Genomic DNA, 25,004 nt, shown 5'->3' with positions numbered 1-25,004 from the left:
CAATGAGAGGGCTGGAAAGTACCCTACGTACGCATGCTCTTCCAGCATCTAGTGTCAACTAAAGCGACTACGTCATGAAGTCTGAAGTCTGAGAAAAAGAAACCGGTTCATTTCCATGGACATCAACGAGTGTGATTGGTTTGTTATCTTCCAGTGCTCCACACTGTCGTCTACTACATCAATTTTTTAATAATAATCGCAATACGTTTTGAAACGCAACAAATTTTAACTGCAGTGCAAGGGAAAAAAGTTTTAAGAAACAAGAAAAGTGGAAAGCTATGTTGAATCAAGTGTGACTGACTTGTTGTCATCTTGTAACATTATCAAGTGCTCCAGGCAAAACAACAAATCGAACATTCTTCCGTAAATGGCTTCTTATCTTCGCCATCCAATCCGCAGGATTAGTCTGTTAGAACGACGTTGCTACACAGCCAAGTCTCAACCATTCGATTCCATCCCCGCACCTAAAGGATTGCCGCTGGTGATTTAAAAAAAAATAATAATCAACCGGCGGTTGTTTCAAATTTCATGTAATTAAAATTCCCTCTCTATTTTTTCTTTTCGATAACGTTAGATAGGCACACTTTGGGACGTCATTCGTGCGGGTGGTGTATCACAGATTCATCGTTACATTGACGATAGACACCGCCAATTAGGACCCATTTTCCGCGAAAAGCTGGGCCATGTTGAAGCTGTTTGGCTGGCGGATCCTGCGCTTTATCAACAAGTCTTTCAAAAGGAAGGCACTTGCCCACGACCGATGCTGCCCGAACCGTGGCTCATCTTAAACAAAAAACACGCGTACAAAAGAGGATTATTTTTTATGTAAGTTAATCATTTTGTAGCCCCAAAATTTGAGTCATTTCACTAACGAGCGACATTGGCGCGTTTGAGTGACGGATGAACGGGCGTACTTTCAGTTTATCATTTCCATTTTGAACTCTGAACTTTTATCAAGGCAAGGCGAGGAATGGTTACGCTACAGGAAGATTTTAAGTCCGCTTTTACTGAAAACGGCCACACTGCATCGTCACATTGAAAGTTTTTATGACGTGGCTGATCGGTTACTTGACAAGTGGGAGCACACGGAAAACGGTTTGATCACCCACCTCGAGGGTGATTTGTATCGCTATTTTGTTCAGGTACATATTTTAGTGTTGGTTAACTGGTTAAATCAAGAATTTTAAATGAATCGAAATTTTAGGGTTTAATGTGCGTCGCCTTCGGACGTGTTATTGGCTTGGATCAAGAAATCGTTGACACTTATGTCCCTGGAATGGTCCAGCATTTACAGACGCTATTTGAGAGTATGTAGTTTTATTCACTTGCTTGAATTTTTGTTACGTGTAGGTGTTTAAGAACGAGATAATTAAGACCAAAATAACGTGTTGGGCTTTAATAGGTAGCGCTCGTTTAACGCTTCTTCCCCCAGCTTTGGCCGCTAAATTGAATTTGGATGCGTGGCGCTGTTTTGAGCAATCAGCTCTAAGCGCTTTGCAATTAGCCAATCAGCTAACTCAAACATGTCTCGAGAAACTGCCACCGCAAGACGATAGTAACGAGGATGATTGCATCGTATCTTCTCTTCGACAACAGAAAATGGTTAAATCCGACATTCAACGAATTGTGGCCGACTTATTCTTGGCAGCCGCAGATACGGTACGCAAATATTAACTGGGAATTTTTGAATGACTCTTGTTAAAAATTTTCTATCGATTCTTACAGACATCACACACGACGCAATGGGTACTTTACTTGCTGGCTCGACACCCTGAAGTCCAAAACAAAATTTTTAATGAAATCGAGTTAGTTCAATCTTCAAAGCAAAGAATCGGCGACGAATGGCAACATATTCCGACGATTAAAGGTTCTGTTAAAGAAGCTTTGCGTCTCTATCCAGTGGCTACTTTCCTCACTCGAATCATGCAGGAGCAATGTACTATCGGAGGTTACAGCATTCCACCAGATGTAATCTTTTCTCACTTTTCTCGTTAATTAGATAATATTATTTAAATTATTTGCAACTGTTTTGCTTAATAGACTATAATGCTCATGTCCGCCTACACGAGTGGAAGAGATGAGCGCTACTTTCGGAATGCGCAGGATTTTATACCGGAACGGTGGAATCGACACGGGCCATCAAATGGTATGGTGATGGACCCTTTTGCGTCTTTACCTTTTGGCCATGGAAGACGAGGCTGTATTGGTCGCCGCCTGGCCGAGTCTCAGATGTACATTTTATTATACAAAGTACGTCAAATCGAAATAAATTTTTTTTTACTAAGTTTGTTGAGGGTAGTTATTACAACCAATCCTTTATTTCATTCTAGGCCATTCCAAGATTTACATTTCAAGCTGAGAATCACGTTAAAATGATCATGCGACTGCTGGGCACCGTAGATCAGCCAGTTCAATTGCGTTTGCAACCTCGCTCTTAATTTTTTTTTTTTAATGTAAATGTTTTTTAAATTCCACATGTTTTTCTAATGGATTCCGGGATTCCGCACATGACTTTTATAGATGACAAAAATTTGATTTTTTACTCAAATTTATTCTTTCCCAACGCCGAAATATACAATAACTAAGATGTTTTAGCTAGTAATTATCGAGTCCGGTTATTCGTGTCTGGTTATTTTTCAGTGGCGAAAACAAAATCTTGCATAATTAGATTTTTAAAATCGAACGCCCACCGAAACAGAAAAATCATATTAATGAACCATAAATTTTAGAAGACAATCGCATGACCACTACTCATTCTTTCATCTTTAAAAAAGAATTGAAAATGTTGGTAAAATGAATAAACTTATTGTAGTCACTTATCACAGAAGACAGAATGACTTTACGCGATAGTGCAAATTGACAAAATATCGCAACGATTTTCTCAAAATTTCCATATCAATGGTAAAAAATAGCGTTTTGAACGAAACTGAAATATTGTGAGGTAGGAAGTATGTTGTCACATGTTTCCAACATGAAATTCGATTAAGCGAACTTTTCAGTCGTCCCCAATTTTTGCAACAGTATTACATTATTTGATGAAACTAAATGCACATAAGTGTTTGTATTCATTTTCAAAAATGCTATATTCGTGGTAATAATAAAAAATATCAACAAATTTGGACATCATTGAACATTTTCAATTTTCGTGGACTTTTGTTGGGCCGTTGGGCGTTGCCACGCCGTTACCTGATGCTGACTTGTTTCAATGTTAAGAACAAAGAGTAAACAAACACTACACTTATAATAATTTTTATAAATCGAAAGATTAAAATTGAAAATAATTTTTAATACCAAAACTAGATACTATTGTAGAAATATTTATATTAAAGTATAGATCGTGAATTTTCCTGTTTCGGAAGTCGCTGTGTTGCCACCTTCGTTTCATGTCCTCATTCAAGGCTCTTGGGTGACTGCTTATCCACTTTTTGGTCTTTCTCTCTAGCCATCATGCCGGGCTTCACGAACAAGGTATTTCTCTTCAATATTGTGTATTTATCCAAGTTTCCATTAAAACAACCACCGTTTTCATTTGAATCTATTTTCCTGAAGCTGAAATTCAACTTAGATTGTTATTTTTCGACGGAAAGTGTTTATTCTAAGTGTTTTTCTTGGTAACAGTCATGGCGTCCATTTTACACGTGTCAGACCGAAATATCAAACTTTTAGTGCTTGAGTTGCTAGACAATTAACAGTTTCTAATGCAATGCTAAATTACATTTTAATAATGTATTTGTTTTTCTCTAGCCGATTATCATCGATGCCCGAGAGCATCTAATGGGCCGATTGGCTACCATTGTAGCCAAAGCAGCTCTCAATGGACACAAAGTTCGTGTTCTTAGGGCCGAGCAGATGGAAATCTCCGGAACTTTTTTCAGGTATTATTGTTTATTGCGTGTACCTAACTGTTATGCCATTTAAATGATGATTTCAACACCAAACTTTGTGATTATACGTGAACATTAGTTAACATGCACTACCAACTGAGGCTGTCATTCTGACATGATTATATTCGTTGTCTCCTTCAAGTCCATTAATGCTGTCGTTGTCATCTTAGGAACAAGCTGAAGTTTCTTAGCTTCCTACGTAAGAGGTGTAATGTCAACCCTGCTAGAGGCCCATTCCATCACCGTGCTCCATCCAAGATCTTCAAGCGTGCAGTACGTGGAATGTTGCCCTACAAGACCTTCAGGGGTCGTGAAGCTTTGAAGAGGGTTCGCGCTTTCGAAGGTGTTCCTCCTCGCTACATGCGCGTTAAGAAGCAAATTGCTCCTAATGCATTGAGGGTTATTTGCCTGTCTCCTGGTCGCAAGGTATTTTAACAGTTCTGAAGTCCTAGATTGAAAAAAATAATTCTATTTGTTTGCTTTTAGTACTGTCGCCTGGGACGCCTGTCCCACGAGGTTGGATGGAAGTACCAGGATATTGTTGCTACCCTTGAAGCTAAACGTAAGATCAAGGCATCGATCGCTTATGGCAAGAAGAAGGTTGAACAGGTAATAAAATACATCATCTTTATTTTAAGCAGTATTTCTCACATTCTTGTGATGAATTTAACACCATTTAAGTGAAGACATGATCTATAATCAAACATGCACTACCAACTGATGAATGTTTATTATTAGATAATTATAGGCTACCAGTGTAATTCTTAATAATAAATTCATGTTTAATTTTGCAGAGAACCAAGGGACTCGCCAAGAAGAAGGTTTACGAACGCATTGTGCGACACCAGAAACTGCTTCAATCTTTGGGACACAAGTGAATATTCTAATTTCCCGTGGATTGATCAATACACCACTTGCGATCCTAGTTTGTATCTTTTTATTTTAATGGGCGGGAAACTGTCAAGTTTGGGAAACCTTTTCTTCGTATCAATCAACAAAACAATCCTAAATAGGACTAAGTTAACATGAAGAATTAAAAAGTTGATTGTGTGTTGAGCGGTTCCTTAGATTGTACATAGCCTAAGGGTATGCATATGCGACACCTGGTGGGTGATTCGATTGTCGTCGACTGCTAGACCAGACGAAAAGTGAAGGGCAATTGTTATAATTTCTCACGTTCGGATCTCGTGAGGAGAGTCACAATTTTCCTTGAAAATGAGCTAATAGTAGGCATTTCTAGGTTAATTCCAGAACTAATCCTAAAAAATTGGGACAGTTCTGGCCTGTAGCTAGTAAATAATTTATTGTCTTGGGTAAGCAGTTTAGTGTGCTGGTGTAAGGGTTGGTGTTTGGTTTGTTCTGTGACTTCAAATATTTGAAATGTATAGTCGATATAAAAAGTTAAAAGATGTGCTATTTGGGCGGTATTTGTGGGCTACCAATACTGTTAGTTGTGGACTTCTTCTAACTGCTGGAGACATCATTCAACAAAAAATTGAAGTGTACACCAACTCTAGTCAAAGCAATGGTGCAATTGATGTTGACCGAATAGGTAATTTTACAGTTTATGTTGAAGATTTGGTTTTTTCCTTTTCAGTGTTAAATTGCTTTGCATGACCATATAATTTCAGAACTTCTGGGACCTTGCTTGTTCTTGACTTGTTCTACAACCCAACAGTTTTATATTGTTAAGCTTATTCATTGGTAGTCCAGGAAAAGTACCAGTCTAAAGGTCAGCAAAGTGTAGTGGATTTTAAGCTAAGTATGAGGGCTATATTAATCGTGTATTTGAACAACTCTTGACTGTGTTCTCTTCCCTTCAGTGTTTCACAATTCATTATTAAAGTATCTTATGTAATCTTCCAAAATTGCAGTCAATTCTCTAGTAGTCTTTGATTACAGTTTTTACTTGTATTGGTTATTTATTTATTTAGAATTTTAACTAAATATTCACGTTTTTTTGTTTCTTTTGCTGATTTGTTTTTTTAAAAGGTTGAACAAGGTTTGTGTAAATCTGAAAGTATATCCAGAATCTGAGCTAGATGGCGTTAGTAGCCTATTGTAACTTAAAAGTACTATAAGTAAATTAAAAAAAAAAACGAGACCAAATTTTATTGGTATGGCTTTTTCTAAAATAATGTACAGGTCGAATGGGAACTGTTGGCCTCGTTCAAGGATTACCAAATCATATTTGGTACACGTGGCTTGACCGTTTTCTACCAGGCAAATCTCTGATGACGGTGGGTAAAAAAATCGTCGCAGATCAAGTTATCTGTTCCCCCATATCTTCGGCTTCGTTCTTTGTTGGTGCCGGTATGTTGGAGGGCTGTTCAATGTCGCAAGGATGGGAGGAATACAAATCAAAGTTTCTGTTAGTGTATATTGTAAGTAAAATCGTGTATTTTTTTAATTGGAATTTATCATTCTAGAATATTTTTCAATTCCGAAATGATTTGTTTGTACTGACCTCTAGACTGATTGCATCGTATGGCCACCGAGTCAGTTGATAAACTTTCTACTAGTCCCGGCCGTCTATCGTGTTCTCTACGTCAACGTGTTTACCGTAGCCTGGAACGTGTTCCTATCTTACGCTAAACATTTTGTAAGTTGCACTGCCACCTCTCCATTTTTACACGACCAAATTGTACCTAACAATTTGTGATTGACCAACAGGATCGACTGAAAATAAACGAAAATGCCGAACTATACCCTACCAGCCACAAACGCAAAGAATTGTAGATTAAAATCTCACAAAACTGTAGACATAGTTGTATTTATGTAAAAATGCATAACGCAAGCGCCTGACGAATACACAAGTGACAATTGGCACATGTGCAATTGGCAAAAGTGGTTCATTGAATACGTTTTTTCTTTTTCCCGGTTTTTACTGGGGACACCTTTTGTTTTGCTTCATTCATTCATCACTTCCTACGTCTTTATTTGTTTTCTATCTTAAGCAAATCCTTTTTTGAATTTTTTTATTGGCTCTTTTCCCCTCCCTTAATGTCTATCTTTGTTTGAATGGTCTCTTTTTTTAGCTGTTTTCGTGTGTGGTGACCTTGACCCACATGATGGGACGCTGCGGATTGATTATTTTATTTGCCGTGTTGCTCACGCTTTTGAATGAGCAACCCTTTTTTTTATTTTTTCACGGAATTCCCCTCTCTTCCCTTTGTGTGTCGGCCTCATACTCACCGGTATACTTCCTCAGCGGTCAGAATTGCCGTGCTGTATCATATAAAGGTTGATTTACCAAAAAGAGTTTCTCAATAAATACAAATTTTTTTTTTCTTCTTTTCTAAGTGGTTTTGCCAACTGACGCATTGCTTCAGGTGCGTCGCAGTAAATAGGTAGGGGGGCTGCAGCTAGACAGCGAAATAATCACTTTGTTGTTGGGAGAACCTGTTTTTGTTTGTTACGTTTTTGTTGGGTTGAGATTGATGGCTTAACGAAGTTAGAATGCAAGTTTCATTTCGTTCGCCACGAGAGAGAGCTAGAAATTTGTTTAATGAGACTGGATGTTGTAAGTGATCGCTTATAGAAGTATAGTCCATCAAGAAGTCAATATAAGTAGAGAGAAGAAAATATTTTATTTTTTAGTCGGGAAAAGCGTAATCAAGACCAACAGGTAGAGCAGCAGCAGCAGCAGCGAGTGTAGTATAGAGACGACGAAATGAATTTGCAATGCCCGCCAGGTGTTGTTTGACAGGGGCTAGCCAGTTCCTGTTTTCGAAATTGTCTACGCCCGTCTTTTGGTTGGTTGGTACGTATACGTATGAAGCAACGGCGAAAATGCCAGATGGATTCAAAATTATGCATCTAATCGTTTGGAATCTCTTAACTTGGGAATATGTTAAAAACTAAATATGGATGTAGAAAAAAATTCATATTTCTTTGATGTTATTCACGTAATTGCGTGAGAGAGCCTCGAGTGGAAGTAGTTGAAATTTTCTTTGGCCCGTTAAGAAAAAGGGACCGAGAGTCCGCCCGTCGGCCAATAGCGCCATCATAATGGCGCGGGTCTTTTCTAAAAGAGAGAGAGAACGAAGCCCAGATGTATCCATCCGCCGTGCATACCTCGTCAAAATAGTTCCTCGGCTTTTTTTACATTTTCAGTCTTTACGCAGTTTTTAGTGGATTCAATCTTAATGTAAGAATTAATTGAAGAGAATACCAATAGAATGAAAGGCAAGTAGTTGGTTTTATGGTTTGAGGAGAGAATTTAAGAAGCGTTTTTTCGTTTTTTTGCTGGAACCAAAACTTGGTGGGAGAGAAGAGGCAATGGTGGCGCTGGCATCGCATTCAGACACCAAGAAGTACTGAAACTGAAACGACAATTTCTGCGGCAAGAGAAAAAGATGCATTGCCGTAGAGGCAAGTCACCAGCCCAAATTACGTCGATTGAGTGTGTTGTCTGTAAAGTTTGAATCGCGCCTCTTGCAATTTTGACACTCTGCTGGTCGGTGGGGCACACCACCTTGCGGGCTGACTCGCTTACGTCAGTTGTTGGAAAGAAAAAGCTTTTTCCCCAAGCGTCGTCGCGCGCGTTCCGGCTCTCTCTCTGTTCGTGAACTCTCCTCACCACCACCACCACACACACACACAAGACCCAAAAGGAGGAGAAGAAGAAGACGAACAAGAAGATTTCAAAAAGTAAAAAACCGTGTGTGCATATGTGAGCAAGTGCGTGTTGGTGTGTGTGTCTTGTGTTAAGTGTGAATGTGTATGTGTTCTACACAGTGTTATCCATTGTGAGTTTGTGCCCGACTTGGAGCGACGCGTTCAGCGTGGGAATAAGAGGCCAAGTGTGCTTTAGCTGAAACTCTTCTTGCTCGAAAAGTTCTCTCGACTCGAGCGTAAGTCTGAAAAATGGATGCCAATCCTAGATTGCTGAGCATCTCTGGATCTTTCTAGAATTTCTTGTACCGATCACAGGCTTACATCATTCCTTTTTTTACGCTTTCAGGTTCTATCGTGTTCCTCAACTGAAACTCACCTCTCTCAAGATGGAACTGAACCAGTTGTGAGTTGATCGTAACAAGCAGAAGACCATGGCCAGCACCCAAGCTGAAGTGGAAGCTCCCAGAAATGGGCCCGAGATGAAGGATCTGGATGGACCCAACACCAACGGGGTGGATGCTCAGAGGGAGATGGAGACAAACAGTTCCAACGGGCCAACTTCCACCCCTGTCAGCAACAATGGCTCTCATGACATGAACGAAAGTAGCAAATTGCAATCAGGCGGGGGTTACTACAAACCTCCTGTAGGATATCCTGTGGACTCCCCCGCTGCTGGCTATGAAAATGCCCAATCTGGATTTGGATATCCACCTCACAGCTACATTCATCAACAACAGCAGCAGGGTGATTTGCAGCAGCAGGGCAGCTACCCGTACCCTCAGTATCCAGGCAGCAACCTGGTTCGAAATGTGTCCAGTCCTGTGCTAGCCACAAAACCAGTGGCTTATATGAATTCCATGCCCAGGCCTGGTGTTGGTCCTGTGCCGAGTTATCCTCCAGTTCATCATGGTAGTGGTGCTGCTGGTGGACAGGGTTATCCACCCTCAAGATATTCAACACCAACATTAAACCAACTTCTTCAGCCTGGATCAGGAGGGCCAGTGCAACGATATTCTTATGGAGACTATCCTCAACAGCAGCCACCACCACCACCAAATTCGCATCCAGCTGCTGGCTGGCCTATGCAGCAGCAGCAGCCCAGGAATTTTGCTCCTGGATTCAAGCCTCCACCAAATTCGATGCAGCAGGTACAGGATGACAACGTGAAGGTCAAACCGAATTTCCTTAGAAAAAACTTTCTTTATTGGAAGAATGCTGTGCACGTTGCGTCATATAGCCCATCGATCCTTTAAGTATTCTTTTGATTGCACGGCTATTAAGAGACCAAAATAATGAATCATCTCGTTTATATAGAAAGTTGGCTAAGTCGGTAACGAACGGATCATTCCGTTAGTGGTCCGACGTCTACACCCACCTCTTGTTCTTGATCTAATTACGGAGCACATTAATGAATTGAATGATTTAAGTAGAGGCATTCATGAGAAGAGCTCCATCACCCCCAGCTTGAATCATTTACATAGATGGGTTGGAGGTCGGAACTAGATGTCTGAGTGAAAGATGGCCGAGTGAATGAGTGATTGAACATTTTGTTTCCAAAACTTGGTGGAATATGTGTATTTGAGTGTGGAGCAAAAGAGCCACGTGGCCGTGTTTACTGACCCGTTATTAGTGACGGATAGAGAAGGGGGGAGGGGTGACGTCATTGACAGGCATCTTTCTCTCGTGCTACCCCCTGTCTTTTCTTTTTTTCTTTCTCTCCTCTCATCTTTTTGAGCCCTTTTTTATTGGTGATGGAGGAGGAGAAGGAGGAAAGGAGCTATTTGTGACTCTGGGGGAATGGCTACTTCTTTTTCCTTGCTGTGTGAATATGAAATGTGATTAAGAAATAAAGTGATGATCGTCCTTTAAGAGCAAGGAAGCAGGAGGAATACCCTCTCTGTGTCCCGTTGAAACGCAACCCCCCACGGAGATAGTGACGTCACTATTAGCATAAACTATCCCTTTCGAATCTGGCCCTCACCCTGGGTGGCGGCACACTCACACACCGTTGGTTGATGGATTCATTTCGACTGATTACGTTTTTTCCTTTCCTTTTCTTGTGCGTTCAGGGTGGAGGCGGAGGATATCCCTCGTACGGACCTGGTGCTCCCATAGGACACGGAATCCAGCAGCAACGATACGCCGTGACGCCAAGTGGAGGAGGACCAGTCCAGCAGGTAAGAAGATGGGTACGGCCAACAAACACATAATACGAAAAAAAAAAAAAACGAGAGGAAACGCACAATGCTACCTTTATTTAGCCTTTCCCATTGATGTCTTGCCTACTTTTCTGTCCATTGGACGATCGCCAGCCCAGATTTTGTCAGAACTATTCTCATATGGTTCGATCACAAGTTTGTTTTTACTTGGCAAAAGAAAAGAAAGACGGTTCGCACAATAGGGTCTTCCCGTCCACTTGAGAATGGGAAAAATGTTATTGACAATGTGATTCGGCTCGCCCAAGGGCTATCGGATAAAATGTGTAGTACTTGTCTGGATCTATTTGGCTCTTAGCTCTATCTATCTCTCTGCTCCGGCTTGCTCTGCCCTACTACTACACCCGTATCAAGTGCTATATAGCAGTGGGAGTTGGTTAGTACTACTACGTTGCTTAAAGGCACAAGAGAGAGAGAGAGAGAGGGAATTCCAATGTTTATCCGGTGGAATGGGCTATTGTTAATGAAATGGAATGAGGAGGATGGGAAGGAAGGAACTGTTTAAGTTGCAAGTGACGAGTTTGGATGGGATTCCTGACCTTGACCTACACACTCACAGCCTGCGTTCACATGACGTCATTTTAATCTCACCCCACCCGCTTCGTTCTCTTGCCGATACTTTGGCACCACCTGTCCTTTTCGTCCTTTTCCCCCTCACTTGTATTATGTGAAAAATTCGTTCGACTGTTTACATCATCTCCACGTGGCTGTCAATTCAGACTCGGCGTTCTCATTGATTTATTTTTCCTGTGCCGGTTTGTCCGAATTCGTTAGAATCGAAAGACACATTCTTTTTTTCTATCTCGCGCCCGTGAGCCCGGCTGGCTAGTAAGTAGTGAGCGACTAGAAAGTAGAGTGGGAAAATGGCCGCCAATGGAGGAGGGCGCCCAGCATTTTTTCTTTATTTATATTTTTCCCCTCTTTTTATTTTTTTGTTTGAAGGGGAAAAAACTTGACGAGCTGTCAACTGTTAAAAAAAGAAAGAAAAACAACTCGTGTTAAAAGTATTTTCCCGCCTTTTCCCCCCATTTCGTCTGCGAGAGATTCAAAGAAAAAGAAAAGAAAAACGTATAATCGTTTGAGTGACGTCGTCGTCATCGTTTTGGAACTCGGCGTTGTTTGTCTGTGTGTGCGCACACTCGTAGGAGCCTACGATGTTAGGAGCCGTTGGATGGTGGGGGGGGGGGGAATGACGACGTGTTCCAGGGAAGCTAGGAGGAAAGCGATTCATGCCGCGATGGCAATTTCGGCAGGCAGCGAACGCAGTCGGCAAAAGGAAAAAGAAAGGAGGAGCCTGGCGCACTTTGGGTGGAGTTTCGTGTGTGCGTGTGCGGGTCGATAGACGACGGCGATAATAAACGCGCGGACGTTTCTCCTCGAGGCCTTTTATGCTTCCCTTTTTCTTCTTTCGTCGGTTCTTTTTTTTTTGTTTCCGCCCGCGTTCCTTTTTATTTTTTTATTTTGTCGTGCTGGGCAGACATAGGGGTTTGTGGTGGCGGCAGGAGAAGAAGAAGAAAAATGTTATAAAAATTGCATTCGAGTCGAGCAGACGACACGCGCCGGGCTTTCTCTCTCCCGCCAATGAGATAATCAGAAGCCACTCTGAGTAGAAATGAGGGAAAAAGATGATATCCAATTCTGGGCTGTTTAATTGGCTGCCGAGTGAATGTCCCTTTTTCAAAAATGGACAGCTTAAAAAGTTCAAAAGCCGAAGTGGTAGTAGTTTTTTTCGAGAATTCCTTGACGTGTGACAGGGAGGATATGCTTCAACGGCCGCAAGTTCTTTCGTGTCTAGAAAAAAGAGACTGTCTCTGATAATGGGAAAAGAGCCAGGGAAAAAGTAGTAGAAAAGACTAAAGGAGAGAGAGATAGGGAGGCGCGCTCTTCTCTTCCAATTCTCATCCATCCGTCGGATGATGTTGTGGAAGAGACAGCACAGACTAATACATGAGTGGAAAAAAGAAACGGCTCGGCGTTTTTCTCTCTCTGCGCCCGCGCTCTTGGGAAACGGAATATCAGTCGAAACTTTTTTTTATTTCTATTTCCTCGACGCCATTTTTATTTCCTTCCTCAAAAAATTTCGTTTTTTGAATTTGTCGTCGTCACGAAAATGCTTGAAAGAAAAAAAGTTGACTCGAAAATGTTTTCCGAAGCGTTTTGTGTTGTAACCGGTGGAATGTTTTGTGTTCCCGCCATCATCTTCTTCCACCTTTTTTCTTTTCTTTGATATACACGCCCCCATCTTTTTGTCGAGGGGGAAAAACGAGAGAGAGAAGGAAAAAGCGAGGGCCGTTTCTTTCTTCTAAGCTGGACTTGGGGGGCCTGTCACGGTTTAGAGGTTCTCTTCTATCTTCTTCTTCTTCTTCTCTACTACCCGGTTACTTTATATTTATATATTTGGTGCCTCGTGGTGGAAATTTCCTCGACTGCGACGATGCCGGTAGAAAGGAGATAGACCCCATCTGAAATAAGAGGCATCGGCTAGAGAGAGAGAGAGAGAAAAAGAACGAGGTTTTTCTTTTTCCCTTTTTCTATCAGCCAAGAGAAGATTTTTACCCGAAGCCTTTTGGGGAGGGGGAGGGTGGGTGGGGTTGATGACTGTGGTTCTCGGAAAACCCAAAGCGGGTGGTAGTGGTGGGCGTGTTTTTCCTCGTGTCTCGTTCCCCATTGATCCGTTTCCCCGTAAACGAACGCCATTGGCTGAAATCGCTATCCAAAATGGCCGCCGTCTCTGACGCCAGCGAAAATAGGGAAGAGAGAGGAAAAAAGGAGAGAGAGAGAGAGAGGAGGGGAATAGGTTTCACCATCCACCGCTGCCAGCGTGGTATGCACTACACATAGATAGATGCCCGATGGCTCGTCTCTGATACACACATTTCTACGTTATATATAAAATCATCCTTGCTGTGTGTATATATCTCGTGATTCCAACTTTTCAAAGATCGAGAGAAAAAAAAGACTTGTTTTTCAAATAGCTGAAACGAAAAAGAAATGCCCATCTGCTGTTCAATTGTGGGACAAGGTCCGTCGCTGCTGCTTGTTGAGCAGCCACACATGATTTTTTTTTCTTCTTTTTATTATTTTTGTGTTTTTCCACCGGCCATAACTGCCGGTGTGTTCCGTGTCTCAGGTGGTGTCTGTCGGCTCTAAACAGCAATTCCCGGTTTCGAAATATGGAACAACAACAACAAACTGACTGAGAGAATGAGATAGAAAGAAATATGTATGATGCAGCAGCAGCGTACACATGTACAAGGGAAAAGAAAAATAAGGGCTTCCTTTGTGTGTGTGTGTGTTGCCTGCTGTCGAGTCGATATATGTACCGTGGAACGATTGGGTTCCCATCCTCTCTCTCTGCTGGCTGGCTGGCTCGACAACAAAAATGCCATTTGAAAAGGCCCTTTTGCCGAACCCCTCGTCGTCGTCGTTTTCCATCTCTCATTCCCCATCTTCTTCTTCTCTTTTTTTCCAGCCAAGCTTGTCTTCTACCTTGTTGGATATATAATATAGTAAATAGTAGGAGGGAGAGAGAGAGAGAGAAAAGTTCCATCCCTCTTGAGCGCATTTCTCTCTGTCTTGCTGCTGCTGCCATCTTCATCGTCGTCCGTCGACCGACCCCAAAAGCCGTGGGGAAGTGTGTGTGCATTAGCCCAGCAACACACACACACAGGATGCGCGTCCCCCATGCGCTCCCCCCTTCGCTTCTATAATGCTGCCCTTTCTCTCCTCGTTCCCCACACAATCTTCTTCCCCCATGGTACACACACACACGCAGCAGGGCTGGAACCTTGAGTCGTCGAGTCCAGCAGTATACACGCCAGTCATATATATATAGGATAGTATACAAAGCACATGAAGCCCCCCAAGCTGCCTGCCTGCCAACCGTTCCGTTGTGGGGCCCTTATCTCCCTCCCCTGCTTTTGGCGGTGCTGCTCCCCCCCCCCCCATCCCCTTCTCTCTCGGTGACTGTTGGGCTCCTCCCTCTTCCAAGCAGCGCGCCAGTGGCAGAGTCGCCAGTTTTTCGGTTCAGTCGTAGCTGCCTCGGATCGAGTGGGGGCGCCGTCAGACTTTCTCAACCTCCGTGTTGTTTGATATTGAATCGACCGGTGTGTGTGTAGTGTGTGTGTGTGTGTAGAGTGTGTTGTATATGTATGTGAATGTGTGTCTGCTTGCTCGCCACACGGACTGACTGACTGAGTGAAGCCAACGAATGAATGTGTGATGATCTAAACTCGTGTGCTCGTGATCGTGAGTTTCTTCCCTGATTGTTGTCTCTTTTCCACTAGCTAGGAGGACCTTCTTTCTCTCTCCATCGACCGCCATTGTGTGTGTCTCTATTCCGGTGTTTCCTCAGTTTTCTTTTTTCCTTCTCCCATTTGATCCTCGATGCCGGCGTCTACAACTGCCAAACGTTAAAACATTCCGCTCAGAGTCACGAATCCTCGACTCGATGTCTTGCATTTTAACGTTAGCGGTCGATTGAGTGATCAGATGACAGGGCATTTAAACGAATTTTTCAAACATACATTCCGTCGGCCAGAAAACGTTTTTTTTTTTTCCTTTCTTGCTGTTTCTGGCAGGTTTCTCGTAGATGTCACTACTAGTCCGTGTGATGTTTGGGTTTAACAGTTGACTTGACCAAAATGCCGTCTGGAAATTCATCGTCACCCTTTTCTTTATTTTTCCCCTTTTGAGAATTTCTGTTAAATTATTTGAACGTGTAAAATGTGTTTAGAAATGAAACGATTCTTTCTTTCTCTTTGAAAAGCAGCCGCCGCCATCGCAACAGGAACCCATCAAGGGCAGTGGCCCAGGATCTGGGGAGACATCTGCCGAAGCGAGTAACAGCGCGACCGCCGCTACTGCATCCAGCATCCAACGGAATAGCAGCAGCCCGTCCACTTCGACTCCAACAGTCCCGACAACTTCCACGTCAACAGCCGCCGTCAGCAGCAGCAGTACGCCAACGACGAGCTCATCAACGGCCGTCGCTTCGCCGGCTGTTGGAAGGCCTCCACCGGCCCCTTCACCAGCCAGTCGGTCCATGTCCCCGGCCCTTGGTAAAAAACAAAATTTTCTTTCTTTCTCCCATTTTGTGTTTTTAGAAACAAAAATGAAGAATGGGTTTAAGCGATGCTTTGGTAAAGATAAGCGGATGGAATCAGTTGAGCGTGAAACTGAAAACAACAAGTTTTGTTGTTTCCGACTTTTGAAAAAACAACAAAAATCAAAAAGAAAATAAAGGTCAAACAGAATGAGAAGGAAAACAAGGGAAATGGTGTTTTATTTTATTATTTTTTTCAGAGTTGGGGATATCCCCGATGTTAGTGTATGTCTCCCCACCCCCCTTTTTCCTCCCATTCTAAAAGCAAATCATGGCGCGGTATGCCAAGTCAAGTGTGGCCGTTTGTGATGGCATTGGATGTGTGAGTGTACACGTTGATCCAGGGCTGCTGCTGTTCCTACTACGTGACCTTGGGGAAAGCCCTTGTCTCATTTATGCTCATCAACATACGCAACAACAAACGTCCACCTCGAAAATAGATGGGCTACCAAATATTCCGTTCGATTCATCAACACGCCCCGCAATCGCCATTTCTCTTATTTTGTTGCTTCATAATCTAATCCTCTTGTCTTTTCTGTTTTGTGGTCAATATTTTTTACAGGACCGCCGAATAGTAACAATAATAATAACAGCCACGTTTCGCCCAGTCCGGGTAGCCAATCGGACAATAATAATAGCGGACCAGCGCGTATGAGTCATTCTCCCATGGCAGCCCAAGGTATATATATATAGCCATCCATCTATTTATTTTCTTTAGCTCATCGATATATAAATATAGCGCACTGTCAATGCTAGAGAAATTCTTCACGACACACCTGTTCTGCTGCATAACCAGACAGACAGACAAACAAAACAACAAAAAGGATCAAAGACTTGGGGGGAAAGGATGTGGGAGGGGAACTTCTTGTTACATACCCCACCTTGATCCTATTATGTTTCTTTTTTTTATTTTTTATCTTTCGTACCCAAATGAATGTCAAGGACGAATCACTTACACACTATTCCGAATAGTGATTGGGGTATGTGATTGGATGTGGCATGTGCACAGGATAGATTCTCTCTCTCCCTAGATATTATGTTGCACATGTATTGGCAATCTGCTGCAGCTGCCTCGTAATCATCGGGACAAATGTTGAACAACAAAAAGAAAAGACTCTCTTAAAGAGGTTGTTGGATCGATGATTTTTGGAAGCGGTTCTTTTGAAAGAACGAAAAGCGGTCGCTGGATGACGCCCCCCAAAATAACTCAAATTTCTTAGCCTTATCGACAATCCCCCTCTGATGCATTTTTCCTCTATCTTTGTCGTCTCTTTTTTCTAGGAGCGTATCAGCAGCCGATGCCACCTCCGCCGCATGTTGGCATGCCGTCGTACAAGATGGGTGGCTCTCCGTACCAACAGCCGCAACAACAGCAGCAACAGCAGCCGATGCATCATCCACAGCAGCAGCAGCCGAGTGGCCAGCCGCAACAACCACAGTACCTGCCCAATCCAATGTACATGCAACATCCGAGGCCACCCATGGGACCAGGAGGCCCAAGTCCATATGGTCCAACTCCGGGATCTTATGGGCCGCAGCATCAGCAACCTCCTCCCCCACCGCAACAGCCTGGTGCTGGAATGCCACCTAATAGCAACACCAGCCAAAATCCCATGCCACCCGCTAGCCCGGGTCCCAACCGATCGATGACCCCGCACATGGGACCCCCAACACCCTACCCGGGATACCCACCAGGTCTGATATTTCGCCACATTTCATGTTGTTTGGAATCAGCCACTAATAGTTATTTTTTTCATTGTGTGACGTGTTTTCTCAGGTGGTCCCAACATGAACCAGTACGGACAGCAACAACAACAACAAAACTGGGGACCGGCCAATACGATGCCTGGAGGACCTCCCGGTAGCCCTATGCCTGTGCATGGAGGCAAGGGCGCGCCGCCACCTTCCGGTCCACCTACTTCTGGGCCCCGACCTCCTGGCCCGTCTCATACTCCGCCCCACTACATGAAGCAGCACTTGCAACATCATTTGCAACAACAACAACAACAGAAAATGTATGGCATGGCTTCGTCGCCCGGTCCAGCTCCCGGTCCTGCGCCACTTCAAGGGCCGCCGCAACCGCCTTCTCTTCCGCAATCGCAACAACCGCCAACGCAACAGCAGCAGCAGCAGCACATGGGGCCTTATCCTCCACCACCTAGCATGAACAATGCTAGCAGCATGACTGGTAGGCACCCGTGTCCACGACACTGAACAGAGGATCACAACTCAACTTTGATTTTAACCTCCCGTTGTTTTATTGCTGCAGGTCATCCTCCGTCAGCAGCTTCTCCTGTTACCAATTTGGTGACGACAGGACCGGACGGTGTGGCTGGACTGGACGAAGCCTCTCAGCAATCAACGCTGTCCAACACGTCGGCGGCCTCTGGTGACGACGTTTCGGCCCCTTCGACTCCACGTTCGCGCAAAGAAACCAGCTCGATGCCAATGACCCCGTCCGCCCATCATCCGCCCTTTTCTCAGCAGCCGCCGCACCAAATGCTCAGTCACCCACCAACGCCGCAGAGCACCGTTCCCAGCCCGGGACCGGCCTCCTTATCTTCCCAGCACGAAGATTACAATGACGTACATAGTCCGGGTCCAGGTGTCGGTAACTGGAGTGTCTCTACGCGACCTACACCATCTTCTCCGGTATGAATCAGTTGCTTTTTATTCATTACTTAACAAACTTTTTCACGTTTTGTTTTTCTTCCAGAAAACGTCGCATGTTAGTGACGCGCTTGCGCGGATGTATGACTTTGATGATCATCCTGATCGAAGGAAGTTCCTCGATCAGTTGCTGCGTTTCATGGAAGAGAAGGGCAGTCCCATTACGGCCTGCCCGACTATATCCAAGAATCCGTTGGACCTCTTCCGTTTGTACCTGCTGGTTCGGGACCGTGGAGGTTTCGTGGAAGTGACAAAGAACAAAGTATGGAAAGACATCGCTCAGACGCTGGGAATCGGTGCTTCTTCCAGCGCCGCCTATACACTACGCAAACACTACACCAAAAGCCTCTTCCCTTGGGAGTGCAAATTTGACCGAGGAGGCGTCGATCCACAGCCCATACTCAATCAGGTACGTCATTTTGTTGCGGTTTTTATTACAAGAAAAAGGGTTTTGTCTCGAAGTTTTTAATAGCGATATTTAATTTTTTTTACATTTTTCGTGTTCATTTTCAGAGAAATTATTCCCACATTTAAAAAAGATGTATAATTTGTACTTTAATAATGCGAATCGAAAAGCAGTAGGCTTTTTGGTTTTATTTTATTTTTCTGTGTGTGCGTGTGAAAAAAGTGGGATTACAGAATGAACCGACAACAGCGCATAGCAGCCGAAATTTTTATCAGAATTAGTCAGTTTTTATCTCACAATAACAATACTCGAGATTGTTTGACAAAAACTGACGCATTTTAGTAAACGAATCGACCCAGATGTCGTGGATTATCAGTAGCTCAGTGGGGTTTTTGTTTCGATGCTATTAGCCATGTTTTTCTTTGTGCTAATCGACCGTTTCTGTATCCCTTTAGGTGGAAGCCACAACCAAAAAGAAACCGGCTCCTAAAATAAGTGTGCCCTCGCCGGCTGGATCATCCAACAGTCAGGATTCGTTCCCGTCTTCTGGAGTGCCGCCTATCCCGTCTATGGATGGCTACCCCAATGCACACTATCCTGGTTATCCTCCGCCTCATGCTGGAGAAAACATTGCCGCAAGCAATCCATTTGATGATCAACAACACTATGGTGGCAGAGGCGGCGGTGGACATCCCGGCTATCCGCCACACCAACAGCCTCCTCCCCCGTCTGCTCAGCAGCAACAACAACATCAACAACAGCAACAACAGCAGCAGCAACAACAACAGCAGCAGCAGCAACAGCAACCTCCTTCAATGTACAATACAATGGCTGGTAGACCTGGAGGATATCCTGGCCATCCGGGTCATCCCAATCATCCTAATCACCCTGGCAATCATCCAAACCAGGGAGGATATCATCATCCGTACCAAAACGAGTACCCAAACCCAAACAACCAGCAGTATCCTCCGTACGCGACTCCTCCAAATCGAACAATGTATTCAGCGCCCTACCCGGAACCTTACAACCCTCAAGCGCCACCGAGTGGACAAGCTCCCCCTCCTGGGCCAGGCCCTGGGCCATCACCTTCGGATCCTTACGGCCGATTTATGCCTCCTAATCACGCTCCAGGAGCTGCAACAGCATCGGGGCCTTACCCTCCACGACCGCCTGTGCCTCCTACGGCGTCAACTAATGTGTCGACACCCACGTCGACACCGAGTCCAAGTCCGGCGACGATAGCCACTTCGACTTCTACGGGGTCACAATCCGTACCCCCGTCACCCCTCGCACAATCCATGCAGCCACAACAACAACCGCTCGTTCAACAGCAACAACAATCACAGCCTCCTCAGACGCAACAGCCGGGTAATACCAGTGCTGGACCCAGTCCAGCTCCCAGTCCGGCACCCAATGCGGGAACACCTGGTTATCCAGAACAAACTGATCCGTACCAGGTAACTTATTTATTCTAGTTACGAATTTGCCTCCTCGTGTAGTTCAAAGTATTAACGAAAGTAGAAGAATGCTATCCATCTTTTGATTGGCCATCTGTTTTTTTTTTAAGCATGACTAACCAAAAGTAACAAAGTACACGCACGATGCTTGATAGATTTTGTTTCAATTTCGTGTATTAATTTATTTTGCTGTTTCTATTTGATTAGTAATTATTTTCTGTTTAGTTTTATTTCGATTTTATTTCTCATTATCTCGTTTTTTGTTTCCTCTTCTCTAATCCGCTCCGATCATAATTTTGATTTCATCTGCAACTACAGCGGAGTGGATTGCGCCAATTGTTGGCCTCGTCGACCTTGTTGGCTCCGCCTTCTTCTGATAGACAGCCTGTATGTGTTTTAATTTTTCCCCATTTCTCTACTTAAATCATTATTTCTTTTTTCAAAACTAATTTGCGTAGTGCTTGATAGTTGATTGCTGGATTGGTTTTTTTTAACAACACTAAAAAACAACCAAAAAATCTCTTCTTTTTTCTTTTACTCCAATTCTGAATATTTTGTTTTGGCCTAAATGATTGACGTTTATTTTTTTGAAAGGGTTATCCGGGTGGAACCACACCATCCAATTTGGGTCCACCTGCTGGTCAGCCTTATCCAGGACTCATTCGACCGGGGACTCCTGGGCCGACTCCTTCAGGTATGCCACCTCGCCAGTCGACACCCACTCCGACCGGTCTGAATCCACCGGTTGGCGGAGTAAGTGGCGCAGTAGTTGGACCTAATCCCAATGCTCCTCCTACGCCCGGCGCCCCGATTCAGCAACAACCAGGACCAGGGCCTTATCCACCTTACGGCCCTCCTGGTCAGGCGCCCAACCAACCACGGCAACCTTCATTCGGTAAGGAATTCATTCACGTGTACTATGTGTCTAGTAAGCGGTGATGGATTCTTCTGTTGAAATTTATTAAATCTTAATTTGATTTTTTTTTTCTAATGTGGGTTTCTTTTTTTTCTTACTTTAATTAATCGTCGCGATCCACTCAGATCCTTACGGATCTTACCGGTCACCTTATGGTTTGGCCGGTTCCGGTGATCTTACCTCAAGTGGTGGTGGTGGTGGAACGGGTGGAGTCATGGGTTTTAGTAGCAATCTTGCAACAGGCGAGTGACAGCACTCTTTCCAGTTGTCTTGTGTTTCGTTAATCGCATGCCTGCTACTAATGCAGTACTGCACCCGCTTGTCAGCTATTCATGTCATGTCGATCAGCCAATTGAAACTAATTGTTGTTGTTTTTTCATTCTTGGTTTCTTGCTATTCAGGCTGGAGGAATAACACGCCGTTCGTAAACCAATACCCACAGCAGGGCAATAGTCCTGGCCCGGTTCAGACAGTCGGAGCTCCTTGGGTGCCACCAACTGGAACTCCCCAACCTCGAAATCCGGCTTGGGATCAAGCTCAAAGATACCCTGGTCCTATACCAGCCACTCCAGCTACCACTATCAATGGAACAAGCCATCAGCAAGGGCCGCCAACGCCAGTTGTGGTCCCTCCACATCCGATGGCGCAACAACAACCACAACAACAGGCGCAGCAGCAGACTCAGCCTCAACCTCCGCAACCACAACCGTGGTCTGGACCGCAGACGATGGTCAACAATAGGCAGCCATTTATGGGACCTCGACCGCCCTACACGTCGCTTCGTGCCCCAGATGGGAAACCGTATCCCATGCCGCCTATTCCAGGAAAAGGACCGATGACGGGTCCACCTGGAGCGGTCAATTATCCACAAGGCATGCCGCCCGGTCCGCCGGCCAACATGCCAATATTTCCGGCGAAACGCGAGTCGTTTTTCCCTCCAGATTCCGTCGAAGCTGTGGTGCCCGTAATGGCTAAACGTCGTCGCCTTTGTCGCGCTGATATGGTTCCAGTCGATGCATGGAGAGTTTACCTGGCCCTGAAATCCGGTCTGTTGGCTGAATCTACCTGGGCCATTGATGTGTTGAACGTGTTGCTGTACGACGATTCCAGCGTCCATTACTTTAGCCTGGCCTACATGCCTGGTCTGACGGAAGTTCTCCTGGAACATTTCCGTCGCTGTCTGTCGCAGATCTTTACCATCCTGGAAGACATGGAAATTGGTTTCGACCGGATTGAAGAGTTCAAGAGCAAATTGAAGCAACGATCCATTAAACCAGCCGATAGTTGCCAGTCGGCCGGCGAAACGGCCACCGAAGAGGACGAAGACGCCTGGTGGAATTGGCCCAAACGGAAAGCAGAGCCTGACGGCCTGGACGTTGCTGATTTGGGGGCTGTCAAGTCCTGCGATTTGGCTGGAGAACGAGTCCGTTACCTCGACGGGCCTGATTGGTCAATGAACACGCGACGCGGCGAGAAAGTTGGCGTCGTCTCGAGAGACAAGGAACTGTTCGTCGTAGACGTCAAGAAAGAATGGGACGTCCATGATGGACTTGAAAGTGGCATGGACCAATGGCAGATCGGTGGCGGCGATACCACTCAACATATTGTCTCGCACTTTACGGCGGAATTGGGCATCGTCCCCTTTGTTCGTGTTCTCAAGAAAGTGGACAAGAAAGCGGCCGAGCAGGCCGCCAAAGAGGCGGAAACGAACGAAATGGACTGCCAGGTGGAACTGACCGGCGAGAAAGAGGCGCCAGCGCAAGAGCTGTCAAATGCAACACCAAATGTATCATCGGCCCCGACTAAAAACTGTCTGATGAGTAAGCCCAGTCGCAGTTTGGCTGATGTTCTCAAGAGAATCAAGAAGGAAGACGTTGCCGTTGACCAAGAGATGATTGCAGAGCCGCCGCAGCCGGAAGTGACTAACGAAGCAGTCAAACTTGTTGTCCCATCCGAAAGTCGATTGGACGAGACCGAGATCAAGAAAGAATCGACCACGGAACCGATTGCGGAACGACCGGTTGTGAAACTGCCTGCCCGGCAGCCCGAGTCTTCGTCGACGGTAATGGTCCTTCCAAGTGGGAACCGTCTCGTAATCCGCGATCCCCACGGGACGTTAAAGCGGCGTAAAATGGATGAATATGAAGACGAGTGTTACACGCGTGATGAGAGCAGTCTCTATTTAGTAGACGATAGCCAAGACGCGCTGGCCAGACGTGCCCTGGCCCTATCCAATATATTCCGGAGCCTGAGCTTTGTGCCAAGTAACGAGACGGAGCTGGCCAAGAATTCGACACTGCTGGTCATTGTTGGCAAAATCCTCTTGCTACACCACGACCATCCGCTGCGGTCTTCACACCAGAAGAATTACGATCGAGAAGAGGATGTGGACTTTGCTTCGGTCGACTCGTTGGGCGCCAGCGGTTCGGCTTCCAGCAAATGCGAAACGGACTGGTGGTGGGACACGTTGCTGGCCCTGCGCGAAAACGTCCTCGTACTCATGTCCAACATAGCCGGTCAACTGGATTTGTCCATCTATTCCGAAGAGATCGTTCGGCCAGTGATTGACGGTCTACTCCATTGGGCCATCTGCCCGTCTGCTCAGTCGCAAGATCCTTTCAGTTCATTTGGTCCTCACTCGACGTCGTTGTTGTCTCCACAGCGGCTCAGTTTGGAAACCTTGAGTAAATTGATGGTGATGGACTGCAACATGGACTTGATCCTGGCCACTCCGCCGTTTTTGCGACTGGAGAAGTTGGTCCACTTCCTGACGCGGTCTCTCTGCCGCACTGAGGACCAGGTGCTTCGAGAATTTGCCGTGAACTTGCTTTACTACTTATCCGCTGCCGATTCCGGCATGGCCCGGCTCATCGCCCTGCACAACAACAGTCTGGCCTTGTTGGTGTCGTTCGTCGAACAGGCCGAGGCTAATGCGCTGGCTGTGGCCAGCCAGCACGGCATCCAAGCGCTGCGCGAGAATCCAGAGTCGATGGGCACCAGCCTGGACATGTTGCGCCGAGCGGCGTCCACGGTGTTCCACATCTCCCGGCACCCCGAGTCTCGCCCGTTGCTGGCCAAACTCGAGCAACGGCTATTGGCTTTAGTGATGTCGCAAATCATGGACCAGAGTGTAGCCGCTCTCCTCTCCAAAAGTCTCTACCTCTGCAACAGTGATGACGAATGAGTTACACACAGATTGACCCGGCAATTACGACTAAATCGAATGGCGACTACGACATAAGACATAAGACAAAGATAATGATGAGTGGAATCGAGTCTTTGTTTCAGTTTTTTTTTAATTAATTAAAATATTATATTATTGATACAAAAAAAAGCGAACGGAAATCTCACCAGCATTGGCTATCATTCCTTGTAATATTTTCGCCCGCCTCTATATCCCCCTTCCTTTTTACACAGCCCATCACCACACCACCTTCACCTCCCCCCTCTCACCTTAAAAAAATTTTTGTTTGTTTGTTTGTTGGTTTGTTTTTTTCTTCCTTTTGGTTCTCGTCATTCTTTGGGAAATTCTCTCTGAACGTGTTGAAAATGAGAGAGAAAGAGAAAAGAAAGAAGAAAAAAACGCTGTGAAAGTTTCTTAGTGTGTCTGTGTGTGTGTGAAGCCGTTACCATGCTGATTGGCTTAAATACTGCGATCATGTGACTGCTGAAAATACAAAAACTCTGCTCTACAATGGCCCACGAAATTCAAAAAAATCTTGCGACGTTGA

The 25,004-nt window shown here is 44.9% G+C and overlaps 4 protein-coding genes across 13 annotated transcripts; all 4 read left to right on the top strand.

Annotated features, from left to right (window-relative positions):
- Positions 1 to 65: 65 nt before the first annotated feature.
- LOC124197626 (cytochrome P450 315a1, mitochondrial-like) lies at positions 66 to 2,602 on the top strand. Its single transcript, XM_046593155.1, has 8 exons — positions 66 to 481; positions 575 to 825; positions 959 to 1,142; positions 1,205 to 1,307; positions 1,403 to 1,659; positions 1,726 to 1,968; positions 2,041 to 2,250; positions 2,331 to 2,602. The coding sequence occupies exons 1-8, from the start codon at positions 368 to 370 to the stop codon at positions 2,436 to 2,438; spliced, it is 1,470 nt and encodes a 489-aa protein (XP_046449111.1). The 5' UTR covers positions 66 to 367; the 3' UTR covers positions 2,439 to 2,602.
- A 721-nt stretch (positions 2,603 to 3,323) lies between these two features.
- LOC124198265 (60S ribosomal protein L13a-like) lies at positions 3,324 to 4,809 on the top strand. The gene is made up of 5 exons (XM_046594045.1): positions 3,324 to 3,468; positions 3,745 to 3,875; positions 4,055 to 4,310; positions 4,371 to 4,493; positions 4,679 to 4,809. Exons 1-5 carry the CDS (start codon positions 3,448 to 3,450, stop codon positions 4,760 to 4,762), a joined length of 615 nt encoding a protein of 204 aa, XP_046450001.1. The 5' UTR covers positions 3,324 to 3,447; the 3' UTR covers positions 4,763 to 4,809.
- A 196-nt stretch (positions 4,810 to 5,005) lies between these two features.
- On the top strand, positions 5,006 to 6,734 carry LOC124198266 (mpv17-like protein 2). The gene is made up of 4 exons (XM_046594046.1): positions 5,006 to 5,436; positions 6,030 to 6,268; positions 6,358 to 6,486; positions 6,558 to 6,734. The coding sequence occupies exons 1-4, from the start codon at positions 5,265 to 5,267 to the stop codon at positions 6,621 to 6,623; spliced, it is 606 nt and encodes a 201-aa protein (XP_046450002.1). The 5' UTR covers positions 5,006 to 5,264; the 3' UTR covers positions 6,624 to 6,734.
- Positions 6,735 to 8,121: 1,387 nt separating this feature from the next.
- LOC124198260 (trithorax group protein osa-like) lies at positions 8,122 to 24,968 on the top strand. 10 transcript variants are annotated; one of them, XM_046594028.1, is made up of 14 exons: positions 8,124 to 8,740; positions 8,851 to 9,652; positions 10,574 to 10,681; positions 15,489 to 15,780; positions 16,387 to 16,503; positions 17,106 to 17,519; positions 17,602 to 18,012; positions 18,094 to 18,476; positions 18,541 to 18,903; positions 19,356 to 20,357; positions 20,676 to 20,744; positions 20,952 to 21,252; positions 21,399 to 21,515; positions 21,675 to 24,968. In XM_046594028.1, the coding sequence occupies exons 2-14, from the start codon at positions 8,936 to 8,938 to the stop codon at positions 24,455 to 24,457; spliced, it is 7,077 nt and encodes a 2,358-aa protein (XP_046449984.1). In that variant the 5' UTR covers positions 8,124 to 8,740; positions 8,851 to 8,935; the 3' UTR covers positions 24,458 to 24,968. The 10 variants fall into 10 exon arrangements, with proteins under 10 accessions (XP_046449986.1, XP_046449987.1, XP_046449984.1 ...); XM_046594029.1 differs by having other exon boundaries at positions 8,125 to 8,740; positions 15,492 to 15,780; XM_046594030.1 differs by lacking the exon at positions 20,676 to 20,744 and having other exon boundaries at positions 8,122 to 8,740.
- Positions 24,969 to 25,004: the final 36 nt, after the last annotated feature.

This window comes from Daphnia pulex, chromosome 7 (assembly GCF_021134715.1).
Source record: "Daphnia pulex isolate KAP4 chromosome 7, ASM2113471v1".
Lineage (NCBI taxonomy): Eukaryota > Metazoa > Arthropoda > Branchiopoda > Diplostraca > Daphniidae > Daphnia > Daphnia pulex.
This window is presented reverse-complemented; position numbering and strand designations above follow the sequence as displayed.